Here is a 27,242-nt window from a genome sequence, read left to right as displayed (position 1 = left end):
ATTCAACAATTTTTCTCAATTAAACATGAATATTTAGTTAAAATTAAGTAAAAACATCTAATGAATCATCAAAATCTTCAGTATAAAGAATTTATACTGACCAATTTAAAAGGAAAACTTCTTGACATCTCTACCAGTCCTGAGCCACATGTAAAATAAAATAGAGTGTTGGCTTTATTTTTCTCAGTCTAGGTTTCATCTAGAAAGCACACCCAGAAATAGATTTAGGATTTAGATTATAAAATTGTATTTTCCATTGTTCAGATACTTTTATTCTTTGATTAAAATGTTACCCTCAAAGAACAAATATTATTTTTGAGAAGCTCAATATAAAGCCAATCGATATGCATTCCCTTCTGTCCATTGTCATCTGTCTTCTTGGGAATCTAGAAAATGATTCTATGTATGAAAAGAGCCTGCATGATACTACATGAACCCTATGAATTAAATAAAGTGGCTGTTAATGTCTAGGTTGAAGCTACAGAGATATCTCTGTATATTTATAAGGAAAGCAATGAGCCGTCTAAGCTAACTCAACATAGAGAACATTTACTAACAAAATGATTGTAGGGACCCATTGATTTGATGGATGTCTGGGATTGTGTGTAATAGGGAAACCCAGGACAAAAATGGTCACAGATTTTAAAGTCGTTAACAGATTCTGCTTATCTGCCCTGGCATGGTTTATTAGCACCAGACAGGCTTCCTGTTTTCTCTCTCTTTAATGATACTGTTTTATGAAGCAATGAATGTTTTCATTTGGAAAATAAGAATTCATTGACATGTTATCTGAACTGTGGTTTCTTTAATGATACCAAGGAAATAAATATGCTAATGCAGAGTTTTGAATAATGACCTGGGTAAAGCCCATTACTCCACTGATTTTGGTGTCTGTTAGGCTCAGGTGAGAGAAAGTTAACATCACGTAGCAGGGAATATTTCAGTATGCAAAGGTTTTTAATTAGAGGTATTATGAAGCAATTTGGTCATATGGTGATATATTTTTTCTATAACAATTTTTATGATATAGTCTCCAAAGGAAAGTTTAACTCACTATCTGTCAATTATTACAACTTAGTGAAATTTATATCAAGCTACAATTTGATTCTTCATAGGATACTCATTATGAAAACCCATTACAGGAATCAAAAGTATTTAAAAAATCTTATACAAGTGATACCTTTTCATAGAGCAATAAAATTCTCCTCATAAACACAAATAATCCAAACCATGTTCCAGAAGGAGGTAGTATCAACATGGGGCAAGGCAAAGACCTAAAAACAACACAAGTGCCACTGGAAAGAGGACATTACCCTAGTTTTAAAACTGCAACGAAACAACGCTCAACATTTGCAAAACATTCCTTTATTATTAGAAATAAATTATTTGTATAAAAATTGCATGCGTCAATCATTGCATTTATTTTGTAGCACAACCCAGGGCTTCAATCCAGTCAGCCATTACAAGAAACAGACTCAGAGTCTTATACAAGTTGAACAGTGTGGGACAGGAACAGGAGTTCTCACAATCACAGAGAAATACTTACAAGAAGAACATCAGACATGGTTTATTTCAACAGCATTTTTTTTTTCACAAGCTAACATTATTTTTCCTTTTGAAATTTTTTTAATGCTCACAAGTAAGCAATACTTTAGCTTGACACTCAATGATTGTATTGTATAAAATTGGTTCCTTTGCTCCTCAATATTGATACTTTTGGCTCATGGTTAATTTTGTTCCTTACAAGACTATTGATCTGATTGATTGTAGTCTATGGAGATCTCCAGGAGCGATTTTTTTTTTGCAGTCTCATGTTCAATATTTAAGAACACACACCACCTTTCTTCAGATAGTGTCATCTTCCTGTTCAGATTGAATGATTGCTGTAGCTGATATATGTTGTCTTAGTAGAGGAAGCTGTTAAAAAAATAGACCAAGTTAGTAGTGTATAATAATCACTTTGCTGATATAATTTCAAAATTCAAATTCTGCTGTCTGATGATAATGTTTTGTAACGTGTTACTTAGTATTTTAAACCATGCAGTAGAAATTCAATGAGAAATTCAGCCAAATTGTTAATCCACAAATTCCCCAGTCCAGTGTGTAGTAGTACATGGAATTGAACAAGACAAACAGAAGGAAAAGAGACTAATAAAAGATATAAGAAACAGATATCAATGCAGAGACCCATTCATTTCCACATTCAAAAATCCTACAAAAATACTAAACTGGATGACATAATATGTATGCAAAGATCTATAGGGTAAAAAGAGAGAAAAAAGTTAGATACCCACACATTTATAAACACACACGCACACACACACACACACACACACACACACACACACACACACACACACATTAGCCTAGGGACCTAGGGTAAAACTAAATAATACTGTTAAAAAAAGTAGCAATAAAATGACTCTTAATGATATTCTGCTGTATTCATAGATCAGTGCCTTGCTCAGCCATCATCAGAGTTGGTTCCTTCTTCAGCAGTTGGGAGCAAATACAGACAACAGTTAGACTGTGCAAAAAATTAGAAACCCTGGAATCCTCAGCCCTAAATGGAATGTCTCCATCACATATCTGTCCTCAGAGCTCAGGAAACAGCCAGGAAGAAAACGTGGAAAAAGTATAAAAGCTAGAGGGGATGGAAGCCACCAAGAAACCAAAGCCCTCTAAATCAACATGATCAATGCACATATGAACGCACAGAGACTGAGGAGGCATGCACAGATCTGCACTAGATGGGGCCCTAGAGATGAAAGGAGACCTGGACACACACACCCATCCTTAAGCCAGAAGCTGTCTCCAATTGATAACCACTTGCAGATGAAAATTCAGTTTTCACCAAAGGAGTCTCACTAGGGAAGCAAACTGCTCTTAAGATCTGGTCACCTGCTCAGCAGTAGACAGTCAAGAGAAAATAAGTGCAATAGCATCTTTGGAGGTTCCCTGTCCCATAAGGCCATGCCAGTGTTTTTCCTTTAAAAAAATCTGTATTCATTTTTATTTTTATTTAGGCTTTCATATTGACTATTCTCACTGCAACTTGATAGACCATGGCTGGCTGATATCCGTGGGAAGCCTGCCCTTTTCTGAAGAGAAAAAGAGAAGGGGGAGCAGATGGGGGGTGGGGGGATGAGGACACACACTGGAAGGAGAGGAGGGAGGGAAATCTGTAGTCAAGATGTAAAAACAAAATAAATAAATAAACTAAAAATAAAGAAAAAACAGAAAATCAGTTTAATGAAATCCTGAAAAAAAAATACAAAAAATTTCAACACAGGCATCCTCAAGTTTGAAGCTGGCTGCATGGGGACCTTGGATTCTTTGGAGGACTCCTGGTCAGCAGCCCAGGTGTGGATGGGGTCTTCCTGGTATACACACATATTCCTGCAGTCATCCCCATACCCAGGCTAAGCCCTGGTGATCTGGGATAGTTAGCAGGCATGGGAAAGTCAGTACACAGGGCTTGGTTATTGGTATGAAGTGCATGCTTCCACTCCAGGAACCACTAGGTGTGGTTTCAAACAAATATACACACTTGCCTACATTTGTAGCATAAACACGTAGTCTATAACATGGACAATGTTGAGTCTCTGGTATAAAATGAGGGGATGAGAGTAACTCCACAACGCTTCAGCTTGCAAACTCTGTCAGAAAATGTCCAAAGGAACAGCTCTTTCCATAACAGTGGGTACTTGTCTTGTTCTAGGCTAGTTGGAATGCTATAACCATAGATGGGTTTTGAGGGACACAGGTCTGCCCCCACAGGAGTCAGGGAGAGGAAAAGGGATAGGACCACAGTCCTTGGGTAGCCCTGCATGGACAGGACAGTGTCTGGTCACCTACAGAATAGACCAATTGTGGCATGACTACTGAGGCATACAGTCCTGTCACCAATCCAGGGGTTGCAAATACCTGAATTATTTATTCAGGTATTTACTGCTCCTTGGTATTGATTAACACACAGAGAATAAGAAAGCAATAAAAACCATTTTTTCTCATTTCTTTCAATTGTTCTGTGTGGTAACATTATTATACTTTTGCCCAAAATAAGCTACCAATAATGTTGGACTTAAAAAAAAAAAAAAGAAAAAAGAAAAACTCAAGAACAACATTTACTTCCAGAGGACCTGAGTTTGGTTCTCAGTTTTTATATCAGGCAGCTTACAACCATCTCTGACTTCATCTCCGGGGGATCTGAGGCCCTCTTCTGAACTCTACAGGCACCCAGACTCACACATAGCACTCACTCACACATATATACATATACAAACACATACACATACATGCATATATATTAAAATAAATCTTTAAAATGAGTTTTCTGAATACAAGAAGCTGTACCGCATTGTATATATATGGATTATGTATGTATATATACATATCTATGTATATAGATATGTATATATATATATATATACATAAATGTGTCACTATTTAGACAGAATCAAAAATTCCAACAACAGATTAGTAGCCACAATTATCAAAATTCTCCCTTTACTAAAATAAAGGGTGTGTGTGCTGAAATAATAGTTGTTCTTTATTTTAATTTCAAATATTGTTATATTAACCACACCCCGAACTTTCATTCAGGCAGTAATTCCAGTTACCTTGAGCTATCTTTTCTGCTTTCCTTTACCTTCCAAATGTGAACTTTAACTCTTCCAGAATACAATAAGCTCACCCCAACAACCTTAATGCTTGTGATCTTTCTTTCTTATTTTAGAGAAATGGATATAGGTTATAAAATTTCCACTTCAGCATCCATGGAAAATAACCAGTATTTGAGGCTTATTTAACAATACAAGGCTGGTGTTATTGATGGTAGGAATTTTACTTTCAGGGGAAACTATTTGTGCTTCAAGGGGTTGGAAAAGACTATTGATTTTTCCTCCCATCAGGTTCCTTAGGTGGGCCTGGGATGATTGCTGTTTATTCCACAAAAATGGTAGTTGCTCCTATTTGAAAGCCCATTATGTCCTTTTCTGAACTGTCACAAAAATACAGGTAGAGCATCAGACTCTGGTGATTCATGCTCCCAGTGCCAACCTTGAACGTGCATAGTGCAGTGCCAACAGCAGCTAACTGGCATCTGCCCAGGTTTTAAATCCCTGTACTCATACTTTCAAGTTGGAAAACAGAAAAATTCTGCCCCTAAATCACCAGCATTTTGATAATATCCCTGTCTTTGGTAAATCACTTATCTATCATAGGAGCTGATTATAGGCATTTGTTACTGACATCCGTCCTACTGTTTGCTCTTGCAGGTTCACAAGGCTGCTCTTTGACAGAATGATGTCTGTGTAGGAAGAGTTTCTTTAGTGATAACTGAGACTTTTATTAGATAATCTTCCCAGAGTCAAGATGACTTCAGATGAGGTTTAAGCCATTAAGTTTTTTTTTTTCATTTTTGTTTTAACATGTATTTATTTGTTTGTTTGTATATATATATATATATATATATATAGTGTGTGTGTGTGTGTGTGTGTGTGTGTGTGTACCTCACAGTGTATGTGGAAGTCAGAGGACATCTTGCAGGTGTTGCTTCTTTTCTTCTGGGTCCCAGGATACACACGAGGTCCTCAGACTTGGTAGTGAGTACCTTTACCCACCCTGCCACCTCACCAGCCCTTAAACTTATAAGTTTACTCAACATGTTTATTATACAACAGAGATTATCTCTATGTAAGATGAATTGCTAAATGGTCCAGATACTGGGGTGGATGCTGAAAGATCAGAGAAGCAGAACAAGTCACAGCTACCTCACCTCACCAACTCCTCAGCCAATCCTGTTTCCTCAGACTGAAAGCCTCCGAGTCCTCATCCTTGAGGTCCTAGGTTGAACTGCTGCAAAAAGCCTTTTAATTCCTGGTCCTCACACCTTATACACCTTTTTACTTTCTGTCATCACTTCCTGGGATTGAAGGCATGTGCCCTTCCCAAGCAAGACATGAGATCTCAAGTCCTGGGATTAAAGGTGTGTGCCACCAAGCTCTGCTCTGTTCCCAGTGCAGCCTTGAATTCACAGAGGTCCAGACAGATCTCTGCCTCCCAAGTAATAGGATTAAAAGTGTGTGCTACCACTGCCTAGCCTCTATGTTTAATAAAGTGGCTGTTCTGTTCGCTAATCCCCAGGAAAGATTTATTAGGGTGTACAATATATCAACCACATCTCTATGCATAAAACATTACAATATGTAATGTTCACATAGATAATCTTGATACCTCAACTCAGAGAAACTTTTGTCAATCCAGTGGAAACTATAAATTTCTTTAGTAATTAAGCCAAATGAACCCAAAACTTAGTCTTCTTTTGTATTTAATGTCTATGGTGGTTTGAATAAAAATGGTCCTCATAGACTCATTGGGAGTGCCATTATTAGATGTTGTGGCCTTGTTGAAGGAAGTGTGTCCCTAAGGGCAGGCTTTGAGGTTTTTAAATGCTGAAGCCAGTTCCAGTGGCTCATTCTCTTTGCCAGCTGCCTACAAGTCAGGATAAAGAACTCTCAGCTCTCCAGCACCATGTCTGCCTGTGTGCTACTGTGATTCCTGCCATGATGACAATGAACTAAACCTCTGAACTATAAGCCAGCCCCAATTAAATGTTTTCTTTTAAATTCCTCTGGTCATGGTGTCTCTTCATAGCAATAGAAATCCTTAACTAAGACACTGTCTAATGAATAGCAAGCAGGGAATAAAGCCTGAGAAAGGATTCTGGGGGAAAGGGAGTATTTTTGTTGCTGGATATTCTAATTTTTCTGAAATGGGGTCTTGTTACATAGCCTAAGCCCTAAATACATAATCCTCTTGACTCAATTACATGGATTACAGATGTGTAACACCAACAAAAACACTTGTCCTTAATTATTATATACTTATATTATGGCATTCCCAAAAGAATTCTAGAGTAAGGACTTTACCTTTAATTTATTTCTTTTTAATCTGTTTATGTAATCAGATAATGTAAATAAAACTTTTGTCATATTCTACTTTCTGAATCTTTACAATACAAATATCTAACCTGTCTAATGCTTTTCCATGGATACCAAGAAATCCTTAATTAATAAAGTAAATTTAACTGGATTATTCTGGGTATCAGTGTACTGTTACCATATGATGATTCTGGGTCAACTACAGAGCAAAGAAAAGTAGGTGAGGAAAGTGGTAAAAAAGGATTCTGTCTTCAGCATCAGGAGGTTTTCAAGGTTTATTGGAAATTAACATATTCCAAAAAAGAAATTGAGGAAAGTCAAAAGAAGAAGAGAGAGTATGGAGAAACCAAGTACTTTTGATGACTCCATTATACATGATAACTAAGTCTTTTCTCATTTTCCCAAAGACTCAAACAACTTGTTATTTATTTGTGCAAGATCTGGAGTACCTCATTCCATAAATATCACTGATAAATAAAAATAATAAATGATATCCAATACTGAAGCAACTAATCTTGTAGAATAGTTCCTAAGTTTCAAAAGTGAATTGGCAAATAAAAAGGCATCCCAAATGCCAACCCCTATGATATCTCAATATAGAGCTAACTGCCATATTTTTGTTAAAGAGCTCAAGTGGCAGTTTGTATGCTGGGGACCACTGCTCATCTTGTAAACACTGAGTCCTCATCCAATGGCTCTGACTGCTGTGACAGTCTCAGGGTGTGTGTACCATTGTGCCCACAGAACCAGGTAGTACAGGTCCCAAGACTAGCAGAAGAATGTTCAACGTACATCTATCAGGAAGTGCTCCCGCTCTTGACCATCTGAAAGTCTACAGACGACTTACTGTTGGTTTCAAGACTCTCACAGAGTTCGCTTTTCACCTCGCCATTTGGTCTGTCATTCCCTTTCTGTATCAGTTTGCTTTGCATCGTAGCAGCTGTCACCACAGCCTTGAAGCTTCTCTTGCGTTTTTGAACATTCTGCTCTGGATGAAAAATTATAATATAAACTTTGGGCATATAGAGCATTCCAAGAGACACCGAAGCACTTAAACTCATGGAGACAGTAAGTGTTGTTGTCTGGATGTACATCTGAAAAGAGGAAAACAGAAAAAGAAAGGTGGTTATAAATTCTGACTAGGAGGAGGTAAAGCAAATAACACACCATTTTCTAAAATTATTTCAGCTTCTCTCCTATAGCTATATTGGACAATATTTGTTGAAATTGCCCTTGACTGCAGTCAAGTTTTGCTGTTGACAAACTACAAGTAAAAATGAGTGATTTTATATTTTAAGATCTTCATCCTTAAAAACAAATTGGAAAAGGGTGGAGCTTATGTGACTTTATATATGATAAACTGCATGAGGAAAGGGACAAAAGACAGTCAGACAAGAGACTAACACTTCCCCACACATACATCTTCTTGAAAGGGTACTAGTGGGCCAAATGACCATCCAATACTTAAGCAAAGAGAGAAATAGATGTAGTAAAGACAGAGGCAGTACAGCAATCTAGATCATCACGATACACATAGTTTGTGGAGCATCATGGTTCTCACAGTATTGTGTGGTTCCAATCATTATATCTGGTAAAAATCACAAACATGACAAAAGGGCTTGTTTTCTGTTTTTCATGTTTTTTGTTTGTTTTTTAACACCCTTTCTAAAGAACACCTTCTGGGATTTCTCAATGTTTATATCATGTCAAAATAAATATAGGAGCCTCAACAAAATGTAAAGATCTCTTCCTGTGGCTAGAGACATGACCCAGAGGTTAAGAATATTTGTAGTCCATGAGGAGTACCCAGGGTCAATTCCCAGCACCAACATGGTAGAACATGACTGTCCATAACCCCAGTTCCAGGGGATACAACACTCTTCACTGACTTCCATGCATACCAGGAACACATCTTGTACACAGACACACATGCACGCAAAACATGTACCCCCACAAAATATAATAAATATATATTTAAGAAAAAGAACTATTTTCTTCTTTCAGGTGTCAAATATCTATTCTGGCAGTGAAGTCTCAGCAGCATATTGGGAAAAATCCTTTTCCTCTGTTGATTCCTTGCTACATGTCACTAATATTAACTCTTTGTTCTAGTGAGAAATTTATAAAAAGTAAAGGAACATGAGATTGGGAAGGATATGTGTATAGGAGGGTGTCTGTGGAGACTTACGAAAGAAGTAGGTGGTGAATATCATCAAAATACATTGTATATTTGTTTAAAATTTTCAAAGAATAAATAAATAAATATCATAAAGAAGAGGGAAAGCATGCAAAGGATGTGACAAAGTTCAAATTTCACCCACATGTACTCTAAAGCCTCTTGAATTGATAATCATCAGGATTGCTTCAGTCAGACTGTTAAGTTCATTCAAACTAAAAACAAGCAAAGAGAATCTAGAATGCAAGTTTCACATGATATAAACGTACAAAGTGATTGGCTGGATTTCTAAATGTATCTTACTCAGTTAGCCTTCCTAAGACATACAGTATTTACCCAAATAGTACTTGCTGGTGAGTTTTAATTGTCACGTTGGCACCATCAGAATCACTGATATCAGAGCATCCCAGAGGGACTGTCTAAATCAGAGCACCCAGTTGACATATCTGTAGAAGACTATCTTTATATTGTTAATTGTTGTGGGTATAACCAGCCTACTACAGAAAGCACCATTCCCTAGACGGGATCTTAGACCATATAAGTGTAAAGATGGAGCTGTACACAAGTAAAATATGCATTTTCTCCTTAACATTGATTGTGGACATGACTGGCTGATTCAAGTTCATGCACTGACTTTCCACACAATGATTGATTACGACCTGGAAAGGAACATGTCTCAACAAGCCTAAGTTTTAATTGTAGCTCCATCCCAAATTTTTTGTGTGTGCATGTGTGTGTGTGTTTGTGTGCCTGTGTGTATGTGTATATATATGGGTATTTGTGTATAGACAAGGGAGGAAGTTTGCAAAATCTGAGTTTGCTTCCCTGAGAAAAGCTTCATCCATATCTGATGATTGGACAAGTATATGATGTGGTTTTCCTCTGTGGCTTTTAGTTTGTTATCTAGAAAATCACACTTACAGGATGTGTGGTGGTTTGAATATATATGGCTCCCATAGACTCATGTGTTTGAATGCCTGACACAGGGAGTGGCACTATTAGAAGGTGTGGCCTTGTTAGAGTAGGTGTGACCTTGTTGCAAGAAGTGTGTCATTTTGGGGGACAGGCTTTGAGGTCTCATGTATGCTCAAGCTATACCCAGTACATGTGGTCTTTCTTTTGACTGCCTGCAGATCCAGATGTAGGACTCTCATCTCCTTCTCTAGTGCCATGTAGGACTCTCATCTCCTTCTCTAGTGCCATGTCTGACTGCATGCTGCCATGCTTCTTGACATGACAATAATAGACTAAATCTCTGACACCGTAAGTGAGCCCCAATTGTTTCCTTTACAAGAGTTGCCATGTTTTATGGTGTCTCTTCACAGCAATAGAAACCCTAACTAAGACATATTTATATTTTTGTTTAAAATATAGACATAAAATAGTAACTCAAAAAAGTTACTCACCATACAACTTTGCATTTACAAAGGTACCAACAAAGCCTCCTTCCAGGTATAGTGACAAAAGAGATAATCCATAGACAGCTGAATGAACCAGAGAGTTTGGGTAGTAATGAGCAGATAGTTGTGTGTTATTAGATGTCCAAGAAAAGGTCACTGTAATCTTATTTTGATGGAGGAAAAATATTTTTTTAATTCAACTTATTTATTGATATTGAGATCTACATGCCTAGAGTACCATTTCCTTCTTGATGTGATAGGTCACTGGGTAAAGGAAGGGATTGTATTAGCTCACACTAAACTATCTAAGTTTATCAAGAGATGCTGACAGTAACATTGTGTTAATAATTTTCTCTTTCTATTCTTAGCTCTTCACCCTGCCTCCACCCCCTAAACTCCCATGACAAAGAAGGGGAGTTGTTTTTCCCTTCATATCCTCTGATGGCCTGCTATGTCCTCAGCTTCCAAGTCCCATCAGTATTTTGAATCTGAAACAGTCAGATGTACTGAAGTGGATGCAAGCACTTTCTGGAAAAGCCACAGAGGAGAAGCCAAAACAGGGTACTCAAATGTGACATATTTTCCTAGAACCTATAACAGCCTTCTTTTCATTCTGAGTACATCATTTGCACACATTCAAGATCTCCTAAAAGTAGGCTATGACCTAGAATCCTAAAGAAAGAAGGGAGGGTATTCTAGTTCTCTGTGATAATGTTCAATCTTTTTCTTTCAAGAGCTACCTGAATACAGACCTCCATAGATGACAACATCTCAACTGATACTCTTTCAACTTCTTAGCAACTAAGGTAATCTATTCTGAGAAAAAAATGGAGCTTTTTGCTAATCTTCCTTCATTTCTCACATTATAAACACTGGACAGTGCCACCCTCTCAAATCAGCTTCACATTTTTAGCTCTTTTTGATATTATTACACATCAAAAAAATAAAAAAATAAAAAAATAAAAAAAACGCAAATGAAAGTATTTCATTGTAAAAAATTAACATTCTATTTCTTCTTGGCCTTCTGCCTAAGATCAAGTGAAAAGATATGGATATTCTCTTTTTAAATTACTTTTAAGCTTTTACTTGAAATAGAATTATGTCCCTTCCTCTAATTCCTTTCTTCCCTCTAGCCTGTCCCAGCTACCCTCTCTCACACTCTCTCTTGGTCCACATTCTCAAGTTGATAGCCTCTTTTTGATTATATTTGTTACACAAACATTTATAAATGTGTGGGAGAGTGTATACATATATGCTTGAACACACACGTGCCTATAGAGCTGTGAAACAGTCTCTCCTAGAAATGGCTGAATAAATGCAACAGGAAAAATAAATATTTATTATGCTTAAGTGAAATTCTAGGTTCTGCTCATTCAAAGAATCATGTTAAAGTTTCATTCTGGGAAATACTACTGTCCTGGGTGTTCTGAACCTATCAATAGGTTAGAGATGTCACTGTGATTTCACTAGAAAAGACACAGATGTCTGTGATTTGAATTATTTGCTGATCCTCATTACACTCTCTTTGGGATTAGGATGCATGTTTGTGAAATGGAGTGTCAAATCAAAGGCTCCATATGCAGCACTGTGAATAAAGATGATCAGTGTACTGTTGGCCCAGGTCACGAAGAGGCTCCGAGCCTTTAACTTTGAACTACTAGTAATGGTGGTTAGGAGCTATAGAAAAAAAATGTATGATCAAATGACAAGTAGAATATCAGCTTTGTTAAGAGTTGAACTGATGTTTTTTGAGGATGTTAAATATCTTTTAGGTGTGTGTGCAGGTACGCACTTGCAAATCCAGCAGTCAGGTATGGAGGCAGAAAGGTTGTGTGTTTCTGGCCATGGCCACAAGCAACATGACATCAATGCCAGGCAAGGCTACTTACATAGAGAGACCATGCTTCATAAAACCTAACCTGCCTTGACAATCATTAAGAATAAGGCTTCTTTACATTCAGAAGACAGATTGTCAGAATGTCAATTCTGTAAAGGAAATATTTACCCAGAGGGCATTGCAATTCTTAGCCTGTATGCACCAAATACAAGAGCAACCAGGTTGATAAAAGAAACACTACTACAGTTTACAGCACATATTGACACTCACATACTGATATTGAGAGTCTTCAATACCCCAGTCTCATCAACATACAGGATATCCAGACAAAAATTTAGCAGAGAAATGCTGGAGCTAACTGACACCATAAACCAAATGGACCTACAGAAATCTACAGAATACCTCACCCAAACACAAAACAATGTACCTTCTTCTCAGCACCTCAGGGAGCTTTCTCTAAAACTGACCACATACTAAGACACAAAACAAGTCTCAATGGACAAAAGAAAATTGAAATAACACCCTGCATCCTATCTTACCACCACAGATTAAAGCTGCCTATCAACAACAGAAACGAAAGAAAGCTTACAAACTAATAAAAACTAAACAATTTACTACTCAATTAAAAATGGGGCAAAATATGAAATAATGAAGAAATTAAAGAATTTCTAGAATTAAATGAAAATGAAAACACAACCTACTCAAACTTATGGGACACAGTATAGGTATTCTATGAGGTAAGTTCACAGCCACTAAGTGTCTATATTTAAAAAAAATGGAATGATCTACTAGTAACTTAATAGCACCCAGAAATCTCTAGAACAAAAAGAAGAAATCACACCCAAAAGGAATTATGTAAAGAAATAATCAAATTCATGGCTAAAATCAATACTGGTCAGACAAACAAATAAAAACAATACATATAATTAATGAAACAAAGAATTGGTTCTTTGAGAAAATAATTAAGATTGATAAACCCTTATCTCAATTAACTAAAACGCAGAGAAAAGGTCCAAATTAACAAATTAGAGATGAAAAAGGTAGACATAACAATAAACACTGAGGAAATCTGAAAATCATAATGACATATTCGATAATGCACCAAATTGACAATTTTCTCCATATATACTACCTACCAAAGTTGAATTCAAGTCAGATAAGCAATTTAAATAGACCTATAACCCCTAGAGAAATAGAATCACTAATTAAATGTCTAACAACCAAAAGAAGCCCAGGGCCAGATGGCTTTCAGAGTAGACAGTCATGATTTAAAAAAGATGCTGGAGGTATCACCATACCCAATTTCAAATTATACTACAGGATTATATTAAAAACACATCAGTGTGGTATTGACAAAAAACAGATACATTGATCATTGCTATAAAATTGAAGACCCAGAATAAGTTGATCTACTTATGGACACTTCATCTTTGATAAAGAAACCAGAAATACACACTGGAAAAAAAGACAGCATCTTCAACAAATGGTGCTGGTTAAACTGGACAACTGTATGTACAGGATATAGATCAATACTTAGCACCCTACACAAAACTCATCTCTAAATGGATCAAAGGCCACAACATAAAACCAGATACCCTGAACCTGATAAGAAGAGAAAGTAAGGAATAGCCTTGAACTCATTGACACAAATACTTTCTGAACAGAACACTATTAGTGCAGCCACTATGATGAACAATTAATAAATGGGACCTAATTGAAACTGAGAACTTCTGCAAGGCAAAGGACATGATCATTCAAAGTCCAATTCTACAGAATGGAAAATGGACTTTACAAACCTTGTATCCAATAGATGGCTAATATCCAAAATATATAAAGATCTGAAGATCTAGATATTTGGAAGAAAGTATCCCAATTTAAAAATGGGTCACAAATCTAAATGGATAATTCTGAGAAGTGCAATGCAAACGTCTGAGACACACTGTTTTTTTAAAGTAGTAATACAATGACTCCTAATGACATTCTGCTAGACTCATATATAGATCAATGCCTTATACTCATATATCAGTGCCTTGCTCAGCCATCCTCAAAAAAGTTTCCTCTTGTAGAAGATGGGAACAAGACAGAGACCCATTGCCAGACAATGTGCAGGGAGTGAGAGGCCTTGAAACACTCAGCCCTGAATAGGATGTCTCCATGAAATTCTTCTGCTCAGGGATCAAGGAACCTTTGCAAAAGAGGATGCAGAAAGAGTGTAGGAGCCAGAGGGGATGGAGGACACCCAGGAAATAAAGCCTTCTAAACACAACAAGATCTAAGTACATATGAAATCACAGAAACTCAGGCAGTATGCACAGTTGGCAATTGTGGGGTCAGCACTGATGAGGTCCTAAAGCTGAAAGAAGAAGAGGACATATGCCTCCATCTCTAACCAGATGCTATTTTCAATTATAACTACTTGAAAATTCTCCAAGAAAATATCACTGGGGAAACAAACTACTTTTAAGGATATGTTGCATGCCCAGAAGTAGACGGCCAACAGAAAGTGAACTCAATGGAATCTATGGAGGTTTATTGTCTCATTTTGTGGTGCTGGACTTTTTTTATTTATCTTTATTTTACTTTTTTTCCCTACAGATCCTTTGCACACATATTATATCTTCCACTTTTATGTTTTCATGGGATTCTTGATTGTGCAAATGAGTGGGTCTCTGTGTCTATATTTGTTTGTTTTTTGTTTTTTGCCTTTTCTTGGGCTCTTTTTGTTTGTTTGTTTTTTACTATTCTGATATGCTTTTCTTTGTTTTATTTTATTTCATTTTATTACTATCCTTTAGAAGCCTATTTGTTTTTTAATGAGCTATAGAACAGGAGTAGATCTAGATGGGAGGAGAAATGGGGAGTAATTGGGAAGAGTAGAAGGGGGAAAATATAATCAGGATATATTATACAAAAAATGTATTTTCAATAAAAGAAAAAGCAGTAATATATGACTAATCAACATAGAAATGAGAAAGAAGTTATAAATACAGGTACAAAATTAGATTTTGAAATTAAATGTGCAAATTATGCATAACTTCATGCACTTAACTATATGCATTTAGGGAAAATGCATAATTGCTTAGGAATCCAAGTGATAAGGGGTGGATCTGAAGTATTACAGGGTGGAAACCAGAAAGAAAGTGTACTGACATTGTTCTTAGGCTATGGAGTGAATTCACAGAACGGATGTGTCCCCTTCCCACTTCTTGACCTTTGAGAAATTTGCACCAATGCTTTATTGTGGGTTTTGTCCTTATATCTGTAGGGTATATAAGATTTCAAATGTGCAGAGTCCTTTTTGGAATTCCAGCTCCAAGTGCTCAGAAACAGACTGGCAGCAGGACTTTTGCTGGCTCCTTCCTCTAATACTCTCTAGTGCATTGCTGCTATTTGAAAGGAAGAAAACCATGAAGTATGTCCTCCTCCTGAGTACTGAAAGCACTAATTACTCTGACAATGCAAAGCTGCCACTGACCCCCTTTTCCTAAACCATCTCTGAAGAGCCTAGATATTTATTGTTTGGTCTATTAACTTTGATTAATCCTAAGGTGATGTTAGTTGGGAAGATTTAATGAACTCTTTCAAAAAAGGCAGTGAGTACAAAATGGCTATCTACATCCAACTCGGCCTCAAAGACTCATAACTTTATTTATTTTCTGAACTATGATGAATTACATCTTTGACTCAGCCACACTCTACTGTTCCTTCTCTTTTCTTAGATGTCTTGATCCTGGCATCCTAGGACTAACTGCATGACCATTTCTAAGTCATGCTATACAAAACTATCTCTCACTATATGAAATTCTTATTTCAAATAACAGAGCCTCTAAAACATAGAGGTGGATGTCTGAAAGTGAAAATACTCAGGCTTCTAAAGAAGAAACCCACACACTTACAACTTTAGACTTTGTGTAACCATCTAATATGGTGCTGGACAAGAACAGCAAACACTTTATGGAAAGTAGTTCTGGAAAAAATTTTCAGGGGAATTAAAATTTCATGTAAATATATAGTGACTTCCTTGAGGTGCCACACCTGGCCACAGTGAAGCCACTTCATTCACATCAGAGGATACAGCTGTATTGTGTATTTGATGCCTAAAATGGTACTATGGCTCTCATGCCGGAGTTGCAATTGTTAAGGCATTGCCATCTTGTTTCAGAACAAGACATAGTATTTCAAATGGTTAAAAAGTCGTGAACACCCAGGGATCCCAATGCAAAATGTTATACATGCCATGCCCCAACCAGTGAAAGGTACAGAATACATTTTTTTTTTTTACTGCTCAAGTTACAGGGAACACCTAAATGACATATCCCTGTACTGTATGCTCCATGTTGTGAAAGAGGGTCTAGTCACTCTATAATCTGAAGGCTGCAACCCTTTGTCTAACTTTAGCAGTGGAGGGTACTCTTGAAAAACCTAGAAAGACTTCAATATTCTCATCAGGAACACAAAGTAGCCACATAAAAGAAAAGGAAAGAGGAGGTTCTGTAGAGTTTTCCATGGAAAACTCTGCTGAGTGCCTTCCTACAAGATTTCAGCCAGACATCAGAATCATTTCCTGCAAGTTATTCTTAAAGACATTCCAATTACAAGACTTGTGACCTATGAACCAAGATATTTACGAAGAATATTCTAAGAGAGATAACATAATCACAGCTATCAAACATTTAAATCTGGGAGAGTAAGCTCAACTACCTTCTCAACTTTCCCTCCTTTTCACAGAATGTAATTGGCTTTATCTACATCCTGGCTGCATGTGATTCTTTTTGTTTCACGCAGACTTCTCAACATGATGTTCAAGGCTTAAATGGCACGAGCCATTGGCAATCCAATTAAATGTTCCCTTCCTGGGGAATCCATGTTGGGTCTAGAGTAACACTGTAGTTTACTCCTCCAATCATCAAAGCGTTCACAAATGATGCTGATAGTTGTGGAGAAATTGATCAGAATGTACTAGATTTTCTCCAACCTCACCTGGCTCTTTCCTCTTTGCTCACTTGTAAAATCTGCCTTAGAGAGTTTGGCAACACCTATTCCTCAAAGACCCAGTTGGTGCCTCTAGCCTCTTCTCTCTGTCCCCACCTAGTGGCAATCTTGGACTCAAGCACATTTCCTCCACAGCTTTTCAAGGTGATGCGATTGGGGCCCTCTTGTTGAAATTGACCCAAACACCCTGACATCTAAAACATCATCACCTTAATTGTAAATCCTCTTTAATCTTTTTTTTTCCTGTACATGTTATCTTTTGGTTTCATTCTTTTGTGGTTCAGGTTCTGATTCTGGCAACATCTGCTTTCAACTCCAAAAGATGTATTGACTCTGAATCTGAGTTCATAAGAGCCATAGATTGTCATTAACAGAGCTGCTCATTTCCAGTGATGTTGTTCTTTAGCTCATGTTAAGCCTCAGTCTTACCATAGACTACATCTTAAATGCTGTACATTTTAGTACAATAAATTCTGTATAACATCCTGTTTGAGGTGAAGCAGCATTTATTGCATCCTATTTTCCTTTAAGCCATCCTATTTTTCCCTTAAAATAAATATAAAATGTTGTAGATGATTCTCCTGCAAAGAGTCCATACCCACACTTGTATGCACCTTATTTTCTTGGACTTGTCTTTTAAAAGTCCACACTTAACGTCCTTGGTGTGTCTTACTCTCTTTTCACTACCTCTTTCTCTTAACCTACATGCTTAAGCCTATTTTTAAATACCTTTATCAAATTTGCCACTCAAGAAACAGACAGTTATGCTCATAGACTTCAATGATATGAACACTGTTGCCTGGGACTGAGAAGTTAATACTCAAAAGGGGTGGGCATTGCTTATTTCTTATCAAAGCGATTGACAAAGAGTCCACCACTGTACAAGAATTATTGAAAATTCCGACACAGATCTGTTCTAATAAAAATATTTGAAAGTTGAAGCTAAGTGTGACTACTTTTCACTGTGATAGGATGTGTGCTTTCCTAATAATGGAAAATGCAAATATTGAATATCACTCATGTTTTCCTAGATAGTAAACAAATAAAACCAGCTATTACCAAGTAAGCCATATGCCACCATCATAACTATTCTATATATTATGCTGCCAAAATTTCACTTACTTTATATTTAAAAGATCTTTTAATTTGTGGGTTTTTTTATGGTAATTACCAACATCAGAAGAATATTTAGTCAAGTTTTGACTAAAGGCATTTTCTGCAAAGGCTCTGTATTTCAGCTAAATAGCTAACGTAAGAAAATTTGTGGTTGGTGTAAAGAGAATCATCATATTTGCTATTATATGTAAAATACTTCTAATTTTACAAGCAGAATTGTAGAAGGTAACCTGATCAGGAACTGGAGTGCCATCTATATGGCACTAACAAAACTGTGCTCTTAGATGTAGGGCTAAGAAGTGCATGCATAAGTTATTTCATTGGCAAAAGTAGCATAGTAAGTTCTAGATATTTGAAATACCGATGTTTTGGTTTTCAGGCAGATTGAGACCAAATGAAACTTTGAATTGCCACAGAGAAAATATTGAGTATTCTTTACTCAAATGTTATAGAATAAGTTGTTTTAAACCTTACACTTTCCCCCATTTTGTTATATTATCAAGAAATACTTAAAGTATAGTAACTTATGAAGGAAAAATTAGCAAGAAAAGATAAGCATTGTTAACAGAAAGAGGAATTTGGCATAGAAAGCCCAAAATGCACACAGTGGGTGCTTTCCATTCCATTGTATAGAACTGATTCTGATGAAAGTTTGGCTACTCATGGGATGTTCTCTCTAGATGTGATGTGCAATTTGGACTGGTTTCTCAGCTATTATAGTGTAAAAATTATGAATGTCATGAAATTTTTATATTGTTTATTATAAGAAACCAAAGATATATGAACTTTCTGCATGAGTTGTCACAATTTTGCTGCCTCTCCATTTATGAGAATCAGGCAGCTGAGAATGGCGATCCTATTGAATAGAATCATTAAAAGTTCCTTAATAATCACATGGAAGGGGAGTTGCCACTATCCCAGAAACTATCTTAGACTATTCAGAGTGAGAAAATATATTATATATTCAAAGCATGCATCTTAAATTGCTTCTCTATATGTATCACACAAATGGTTAGTCAGTCCCTCTGACTAATGGGGGGTGACAGATCAGGATGAAGAATGGTTTGTAATGCTGTGACAGAAAAAAATGAAGTTACAACATCCTCAGATGGACTGCAGTGATTGACCTTGCTCACACCATTACCATGTTCTAACAACGTATCTTGTCCATCAAATATGACCACAAGCCATTAAATCCATTCCTAGGTTCAGTGACCTCGGGTGTTAGTTATGGAGGGTACTAAACTACATTTCCCATTAAATTTTCAAGGAAGATCATTTCATACATGTTATATAGGCGGACCAGAAGGGGTTTACAGGAAAAACAAGTCATTATCACTTGGCTCTTCCAGAAGGAAGCAGTTTTGTTGAAAACAAAGCTCTGAGCTTACACCTGCTTTACATCTTTCTCCCTGAGCTCATTCCCACAAGTCAGTCCCATGTGACAGTGCCTCTAGAAAACTTCTTTGCCACTAGAAATAAAGATCCCTGATCTCTGAATGTTCGGGAAATAATTTAAAATTATCCCTTGTAAATTTTCCCATGCCCAGTAAACTTTCCCCAAGTTCTAAACTTCCATGTTTCTTTTTTTAGTGTTGATTTTTTTCTTTGCATATTTACTTCAAAGGCCTTCCACATCCTATTGTTTAATTCCATCCTGCTACACATCATGTTACCACCCTCAACTATGTACCCCCATTCTCTATAACAAGATCATCTATCCGACCATTCGATTTTCTGCTTATCCCTTTTGGAAGATCTTGTTTCTCTTCCCCTTCACATGAGAGTGCATTGTGATATGTTTCAGAATATGAATGTTAGCAGTGGTAACTTCCACAGCACGGGACCAGAAGCTTTGACTATCATGACACAGTTGGTCTTTGCTGGTTACTTCTGGCAGGAGATGGTTTATTCCAGATGTGATCTGTCTAGCAGCAGCAGCAGCCGGCAATACTGGTGAGTCTTGTAAGCCACTGAATTGAGGGATGTTTATTAGAACAGTACATATAAATAAAGCCTGGAGATGTTTAATACATTTAGAGCCATTCTGCATAGAAAACCAAAACAAACAAACAAACAAAACCAACATTAAACACTTATTTCACCACCAATGGATATGATAACTCCAGGCTAATAAATTATCTCCTGTAAGTCTTAGTCTTCATATGTAAAACAGGGAAGATTATTCCTGATAAACTCACAGGATTAGTTGTGAAAATTGAATAAAATAGTGTTGTGAAAGTACTGAAATAGACCACAACTGTTAGGTGCTAATTATTATTCAGTATCAATACCTCCCCTCAAGTATTTCTATTTTTAGCTTTTCTGTCAAATATTGGTCTTTTGCAACTCCCTGCTTTCACTAAATGTTGACCAGGGGCAAAAAGACAGTTATAAACACAGTCAGTCCAAGAGAGTAATTAGAGGCAATGACCACTTCATCTGGCCTGGGACATGATCCAGGTAGGAATCCTAAAGTTCCAACCAGGGTAGCGAAAGAGAATATTCTGATATATAGACAGGATCAAAAACTGAGATACAACAGGCCAGAGGGAGAATTCCCAAAAATACAAGATTATAATAAACAATTTTATCATTGCTTGATATATAACAGGCCCTTTAACCACTTTATATACAGCCAAACTTTATGGATAAATTCACACACAACTCTTTGAAGAAGGAATGGATGTATTTGTCTCAACTTTTCAATTTAATAAACACATATACCAATGTTAGGCACACTGTTCTAATAATAGAGAAGAGGACAGCTTGGACTACAAAGGTACATACTTTAGCACCACAGTATGTACACTTACTTGGAACCAATCAATAGATCTGAAACTATAATATTTATTGTAGTTTATTCACAATAGGCACAATGAGGAATGCATGTGAGTATCCATCAACTGATAGAAAATGTCATGTACTCAGAGGAATACCAGTATCCCACAAAAGAAGGGAACCCTCTTGTTTGCAATAATATGGATAAAAGAAGAGAGTGTTGAGTTAAATAAACCAGGCAAAGCAAAACAGGTACGGGGCACAATCTTACTGAAAGGAAAAATCTAAAAGTGGGCTGGATAGACGGCTAACTTGGTAAAGCTGTTTGCCACCAAGCCGGGCGTTCTGAGTTCAATCCCTGCAACACATGGTCGAAAGAAAGAACTGACTCCTGCAGGTTGTCTTCTGCTCTCCTTTTTCACTTATCCACAGTTCACGAGGCACAAATTAATGCAAAAATGAAATCATTTTCATTAACAACAACAAAAACACAAGGGAGAGGACAGTGTAGTATTATAACATTGAACGTTTTGGCGGCTGGCTAGATCTCTCTCCATTATTCTAGCTAACATCAACATCTTCCCTAATGATCCACCCAATCCCTGGGCCTCTTAGATCTTGTCATCTCTCATTTGCACTAATCAGACCATTCATCTCATTATTTCTTAACAAGTGAATAATTATCCATGTCTCAACTTCAAGCATTCTTAGATATGATTGAACTACGCAATGTCCTCCAATAAACCAGTGCATGAGTCCTTTCCAAATTCGCTAATCCTTCTTTATCAGTCTTAGATTTCACCATCAGTCATTCAAAGGTTGGCTTTGATACTACCCCCACATTGTTTTATTCTGTCTTGTCATTGTCTATGTCTAGAGTACAGAATTCCAACTTCATTTACATGGAACTCGCTGCTACTTCTGTGGCTGTATGTGCCAGAAAGCTAAAACTCTACTTTGTTCTAAGATAAGTTTCAACTGTTAATGACAAGTCCCATTTGGCCTCAGGCAATCTACTATATTATTACATTGACATGTCAATTCGTTCTCCTACTCTGTAAGTATATATGAGTAATTGGCATCTTCCTCCTTAAAACCACAGTGCACACTTTTCTCCATACTTTTTTCTGATAACTAGTTCAGAAACAAGAAGAGATAATTGTAGAGACACAACTTTCTATACCACTTTCAGGAGCCTACAGTCTTCTGTGATAATTATTTCAGTCTTAGCTTTGTTAAGATCTCAGGCCAACACCCCATGTATACAAAACACTCCATACCCTTTACCTTTTGAAGGACAACACCTTGGATATGTTTATGCTCTCACCAATGTTCTCAGCTGTTCCAGTCTTCCCAAATTATTTTGATCATGATACAAAGAAGCTCCCATATACTATTTTATCAAAAACCTATCATGACCTTATAAGGTACAAATATTAAAAATAATTTTCATAATTTTAGAGTATTCAATCAGATTTTTGTCCACATACAATAAACACACTTGCTTCTCTCCTGTTCCTAATTGAACTAATATATAATATATATATATGTCTATCTATCTATCTATCTATCTATCTATCTATCATCTATCTACCTACCTAGATGTACATCTATCTAGATGTGTATCTATCTAGACAAATACATACATATATAAATATACATTCATATGTCTAGATGTATATCTATCTAGATAAATACAGATATAGAATATGTATATAAATACACATTTATATACACATATATGTTCATATACACAGACACATTCATATCTTGCCTTATGTGACCCTTTTTCAAACTGAAAAAGAGTTTAAAGCAGGCTAGAGACTTGCCAAGATTGGATGCAAAATTTCTTAAAGACACCTGGAGCACCATTACAGCTTTTCCCCTATAGCCCTCTAGATGAAGGCACATCACCTATCATGAAACTGCTGAAAAGGAATTCAACAGCACAGAGGATCATGCACTAACAAGTAGGAATTATATCTGATGCAAGGATAGTTCCACATAAACAAATCAATAAACATGACATGCTAAAATAATAGGACGAAGGATAAAAATCCTGTGAGCCTTTCAACAGACACAATGTTTAAAAAAAATGCAGCAACTTTTTGTGGCAAACTCTCAGCACATTTGCAATAGAAAGTTCCTCAATTTATGAAAGGTCATATGTACCATGTCCACGTGTAACATCATATTCAGTGATGAAAATGTTAACCATCCACAAAATGTTTATATGAATTCGTGGTTAGCTTTTGCTTTCAAACTTTTCTGATACAACATCCATAGTAAAATATCAATATGTAATTCAGGATTTTTTTTTTTTTTTGTGTGTGTGTGTGTGTGTGTGTGTGTATAAAACTAAGTTGTCAAGTTTTTCCTAATATAGGCTTTATAACTTTGTTGTTTCTTTCTCGGCACATTCCTGTTTTCTCTTCCCTCCCTTCTCCCTTCCATCCCTCCTTACTTCCCTTCCTCCTGTCCATTCTATTGCTTGTCAAAATCTATTGAACAAATTTTATGATCTGCTTAAGTACTCCTTAAAACAATTGGGATACCTAGACTCCAAATCTGGAAAATAATATTAATAAATTGGGGAGGTGTTATAAATTACAGCTTATTAAATATTTTTATCAAATTTTCATTTTCTAAAGTCCTTATAGCCAAGACAAGAGGATCAGCTACCACCGTGTTTATTACAGGTTTTTGAGGATAAAGCTGTGCTGCAACAATAATTACCCAATCAGAAAGCTTCAATTCATAAAGCATTTAGTTACTTAGTGCTCATGACGTAAATGTCACAGTTCAAGTACTTGATGGAGAAAAATATTAAATGAAGTGCACTTGTTTTGAAGATAATTTCATTTAACATCTCTAAAGCAGGGCATAATTAAGTTACTCTGTCATACAAAATGATGGAAGCTTTAAATAAGTAACAGCTGGTTACCCCAATGATGGAGCAACTGCAGGGAAGCCCTTGGCAAGGACAGCTGTGCAAACCGAACCCACACAGTATGCTAATAGACTTCTATTATGGCTAAGGAAAATAGCTGGCATGGAATGATATCCAGGGATGCAAACATTCCAATGAGTCCGCACAATTTTTAGCATGCATTCAATATCACTAAGTATTAGTATTAAAAATCAATGTTTTTTTTTTTTATTTCTGTGATCAAAATGTTTCTTCTGTGCAGATAAGTCAGTCAATCTAGGGCAGTGAGAACTTTTGCATGAAAGTCCACTCATTATTTCTATTTGAAATAAAATTACTTATTCTAATTAACTCACAAATAAGCATCATACTGCTACTCTAAGTGATCACTAAAATACCTTCTCAGTCCCCCAAAACTATACATCTCAGTCAACTTCTGTACAGCTGCACTAGCTATTTTGAAGCGAGGGAGCTCAAGTAGCTATCATTGGCCTATTCAAACAAAATAAAATACTTATTCAATTTATTCTTTATTTTAACACTGTCGTAATGTTTTCTTAATTGGAGTTAAAATCGTATTTCAAAACCACCTGGTTTTTGTTTCCTTAAAACTCCAGCACAATATTTTTTATGAAGTTAGATTATCACTAACCATTAAAGTTATTGAAAGGTTAAGGCATTAAAATAAATCTTTGTAAAATGTAAGTGACATTAAAATGTTAAATAACACATTTTTGAAAACTGAGTAAAATTGTATTTGTATGGAACTACTGCTGGTGCTTTTGTCAACCTTTGAAGATTTAATTGATAAATTTGTATGTGTGTCTGTGCACATGAATGAGGGCACACACAGAGGCCTGAAGAATGTTTTAGATCCCCTGGAACTGGAGGCAGGCAGTGATGAGCTTCCATATTAGTCCCAGGAACTGAACCTTGGTCTTCTGCAAGAACAGTTACTCTTCATAACCACTGAACCACCTCCAGCACCCTTTTGTGAAACATTTTAATGTTACTTGATTTCAGTTATAAAGCAGGGAAAAGTGAATTTGTCTGATACATTCATTATTTGTGTTGGTACATCAAAATTGTTCTTAAATCATACTATTTATCCTTTGGGACTTGAAATCATTTTGAAGTGGTTACCTCATTCATTCTTAGAACTAATATTTTATTGCATCATTTATTAAGCAAGCAAGAAGGCTTTGGTAGCAAGGTAAACAGCAGAAGTCTAAGGTGTAACAGCATTGCAGGCTGGAGGGGGCAGGGGTGTGCTTTAGTTCCCATCAGTCGCTGGCTTGTGAACTGAATCATATCTGAGAGAGAAAACCAAGGAACCTCTGCAGAAACTAAGGCCTGTGGAAGTGCTTGCTCCCTAAGGGGACTTGAGGAATAATTTAATCCATTGATCTCTAATATCGTATTTTTTATTTTCTCATTCTTCTCTCACATGTTACATCTTGATCACAGTTCCCCCTCCTTTCACTCCTCCCAATCACCTCACCCCCAGGTCCACTCCTCCTCCAGGCCTCCCAGGGGTATCAACCAAACCCAGCATAACAAGTTACTATGAGACTAGGCACAAACACTCATATCAGTTTAAGCCAGAACTCTCTTTTATAGAAAAGTCAGAGTAAAAATACTAAATTACCAGTCATCCTCCAGGTCCTCAAGTCCTTTGCCTGCTTACAGATGTCTATACATGTATACGTGTTTATTATGTATATGTGAGTGCTTTTATTTATAAGGGCTACTCCTCTTGCTATTTACCTAGAATATACATTTAGAAATAACAGAAAGCCAACACATGTTCAAAAAGCGTATGTTATAAAACTATCTTTAAAAACAAAGCATTATTAAATTGTGGCCATTTTGTTTCATTTTTGTAATGTTCTTTCATTCCTAGCTTAAAAAAAGATAATTGGTCTTTCTTATTTTCTTCTAAAGTTAATGTATAAGATTTTTTTTAGTTAAAGCTATTATGAAAACTAAGCCTCACACAAATAATAAGATTGAAAAATGAAAAAGTATTTTAATAACCTTTCCTGATAATTATATTTTTATGTTACCAAGTTATTTGACTATGGTAGTTCTTAAAGGTTAGATGTGATGAAGAATCCAAAACAATACAGGTGACCTTTCCATGCACTACTGTATCAACAGCTACTGGTCCATTTTGCACACTGAATAGATTTTTCAATTTCGCATCTATGTAGTCACAATAATTTCATAGCATCATACATTTATCAAATGGTAAATACTCATTCACTAGGCAACATATGTTTTCTTATTGACATATTTCATTATACCATGCCACAAATATTACATTTGTTAATATCACTATTAATCTAATCAGAAAATTATCTAACAAATAGAATGTTATCAAACTCATGGTGATGGTAAAAAAAATCCTGTTTTCTCCCTGAAAGCTCCAGTTTCACCATTGGAAAAAAAATGCTGCTAGTTATTTTCCTCAAAGTGACAAGCTTAGCCCATTCATTTTTCAAGGAAATATCTGCCTTATCCCAAAGTTTGAATAACCATAATTTTTGTGTCAGTTATTCCATCGAGTAAAAATGTCAGTGAAAAAAGTTACTAGTTCAGCTGCAGCTTAGCCTTATAAGAGCTTGAAACAACCATAATTTTGGGATAAGAAGTATTTCTTTTCTATGATGCAGAAACCTGGTAAAATTAGTCTTTAAGAAAGTTATGATTTTGACTGTTTTATCGATAGCACTTACCTGAAATGGGGTTGTTTAAAGGCATATTGTTGAGAGTAGTGGCTCATGTCTATAAGCCCAGTAATCAGGAGACGGAGGTAACAGTATTGATGCAAGTATGAAACAAACCAGGCCTCATCAGCATCATCGTAATCATTGAACCATATACTCAATTCTATATTGTTTGTATTTTAATTTGGGAATTAGTATTGTCTCTACCCTAGTTTATTAGTTCACCAGAATGAGGACTGACTTATAATTCTTCTGCTTTTACTGCATTTGCCCAGAAATATGTATATGATAATGGTGATGCTAATAATACTTTGAAATTTATATCACTATTTCTGAGA

General features: G+C 36.2%; 1 protein-coding gene across 6 annotated transcripts in view; it reads right to left on the bottom strand.

Annotated features, from left to right (window-relative positions):
• Nucleotides 1-236: 236 nt before the first annotated feature.
• Nucleotides 237-27,242, bottom strand: part of Grm8 (glutamate metabotropic receptor 8) — an 808,292-nt gene continuing 781,286 nt past the window's right edge. For 4 of the 6 annotated variants that reach the window (XM_028856451.2, XM_028856452.2, XM_028856456.2 and 1 more), the window contains exons 10-11: nucleotides 7,792-8,038; nucleotides 237-1,917 (exon numbers count right to left, since the gene is read on the bottom strand). In XM_028856451.2, coding sequence (XP_028712284.1) covers nucleotides 1,868-1,917; nucleotides 7,792-8,038 — 297 coding nt within the window. In that variant the 3' untranslated portion in view covers nucleotides 237-1,867. Of the gene's footprint in view, nucleotides 1,918-7,736; nucleotides 8,039-27,242 lie in introns of all 6 variants that reach the window. The other 2 variants (XM_028856453.2, XM_028856454.2) reach the window with 1 other exon arrangement.

Source organism: Peromyscus leucopus, chromosome 3, assembly GCF_004664715.2.
Source record: "Peromyscus leucopus breed LL Stock chromosome 3, UCI_PerLeu_2.1, whole genome shotgun sequence".
NCBI classification, from domain to species: domain Eukaryota; kingdom Metazoa; phylum Chordata; class Mammalia; order Rodentia; family Cricetidae; genus Peromyscus; species Peromyscus leucopus.
Note: the sequence above shows the minus strand (reverse complement) of the source record. Positions and strands in the feature narration are given on the sequence as shown.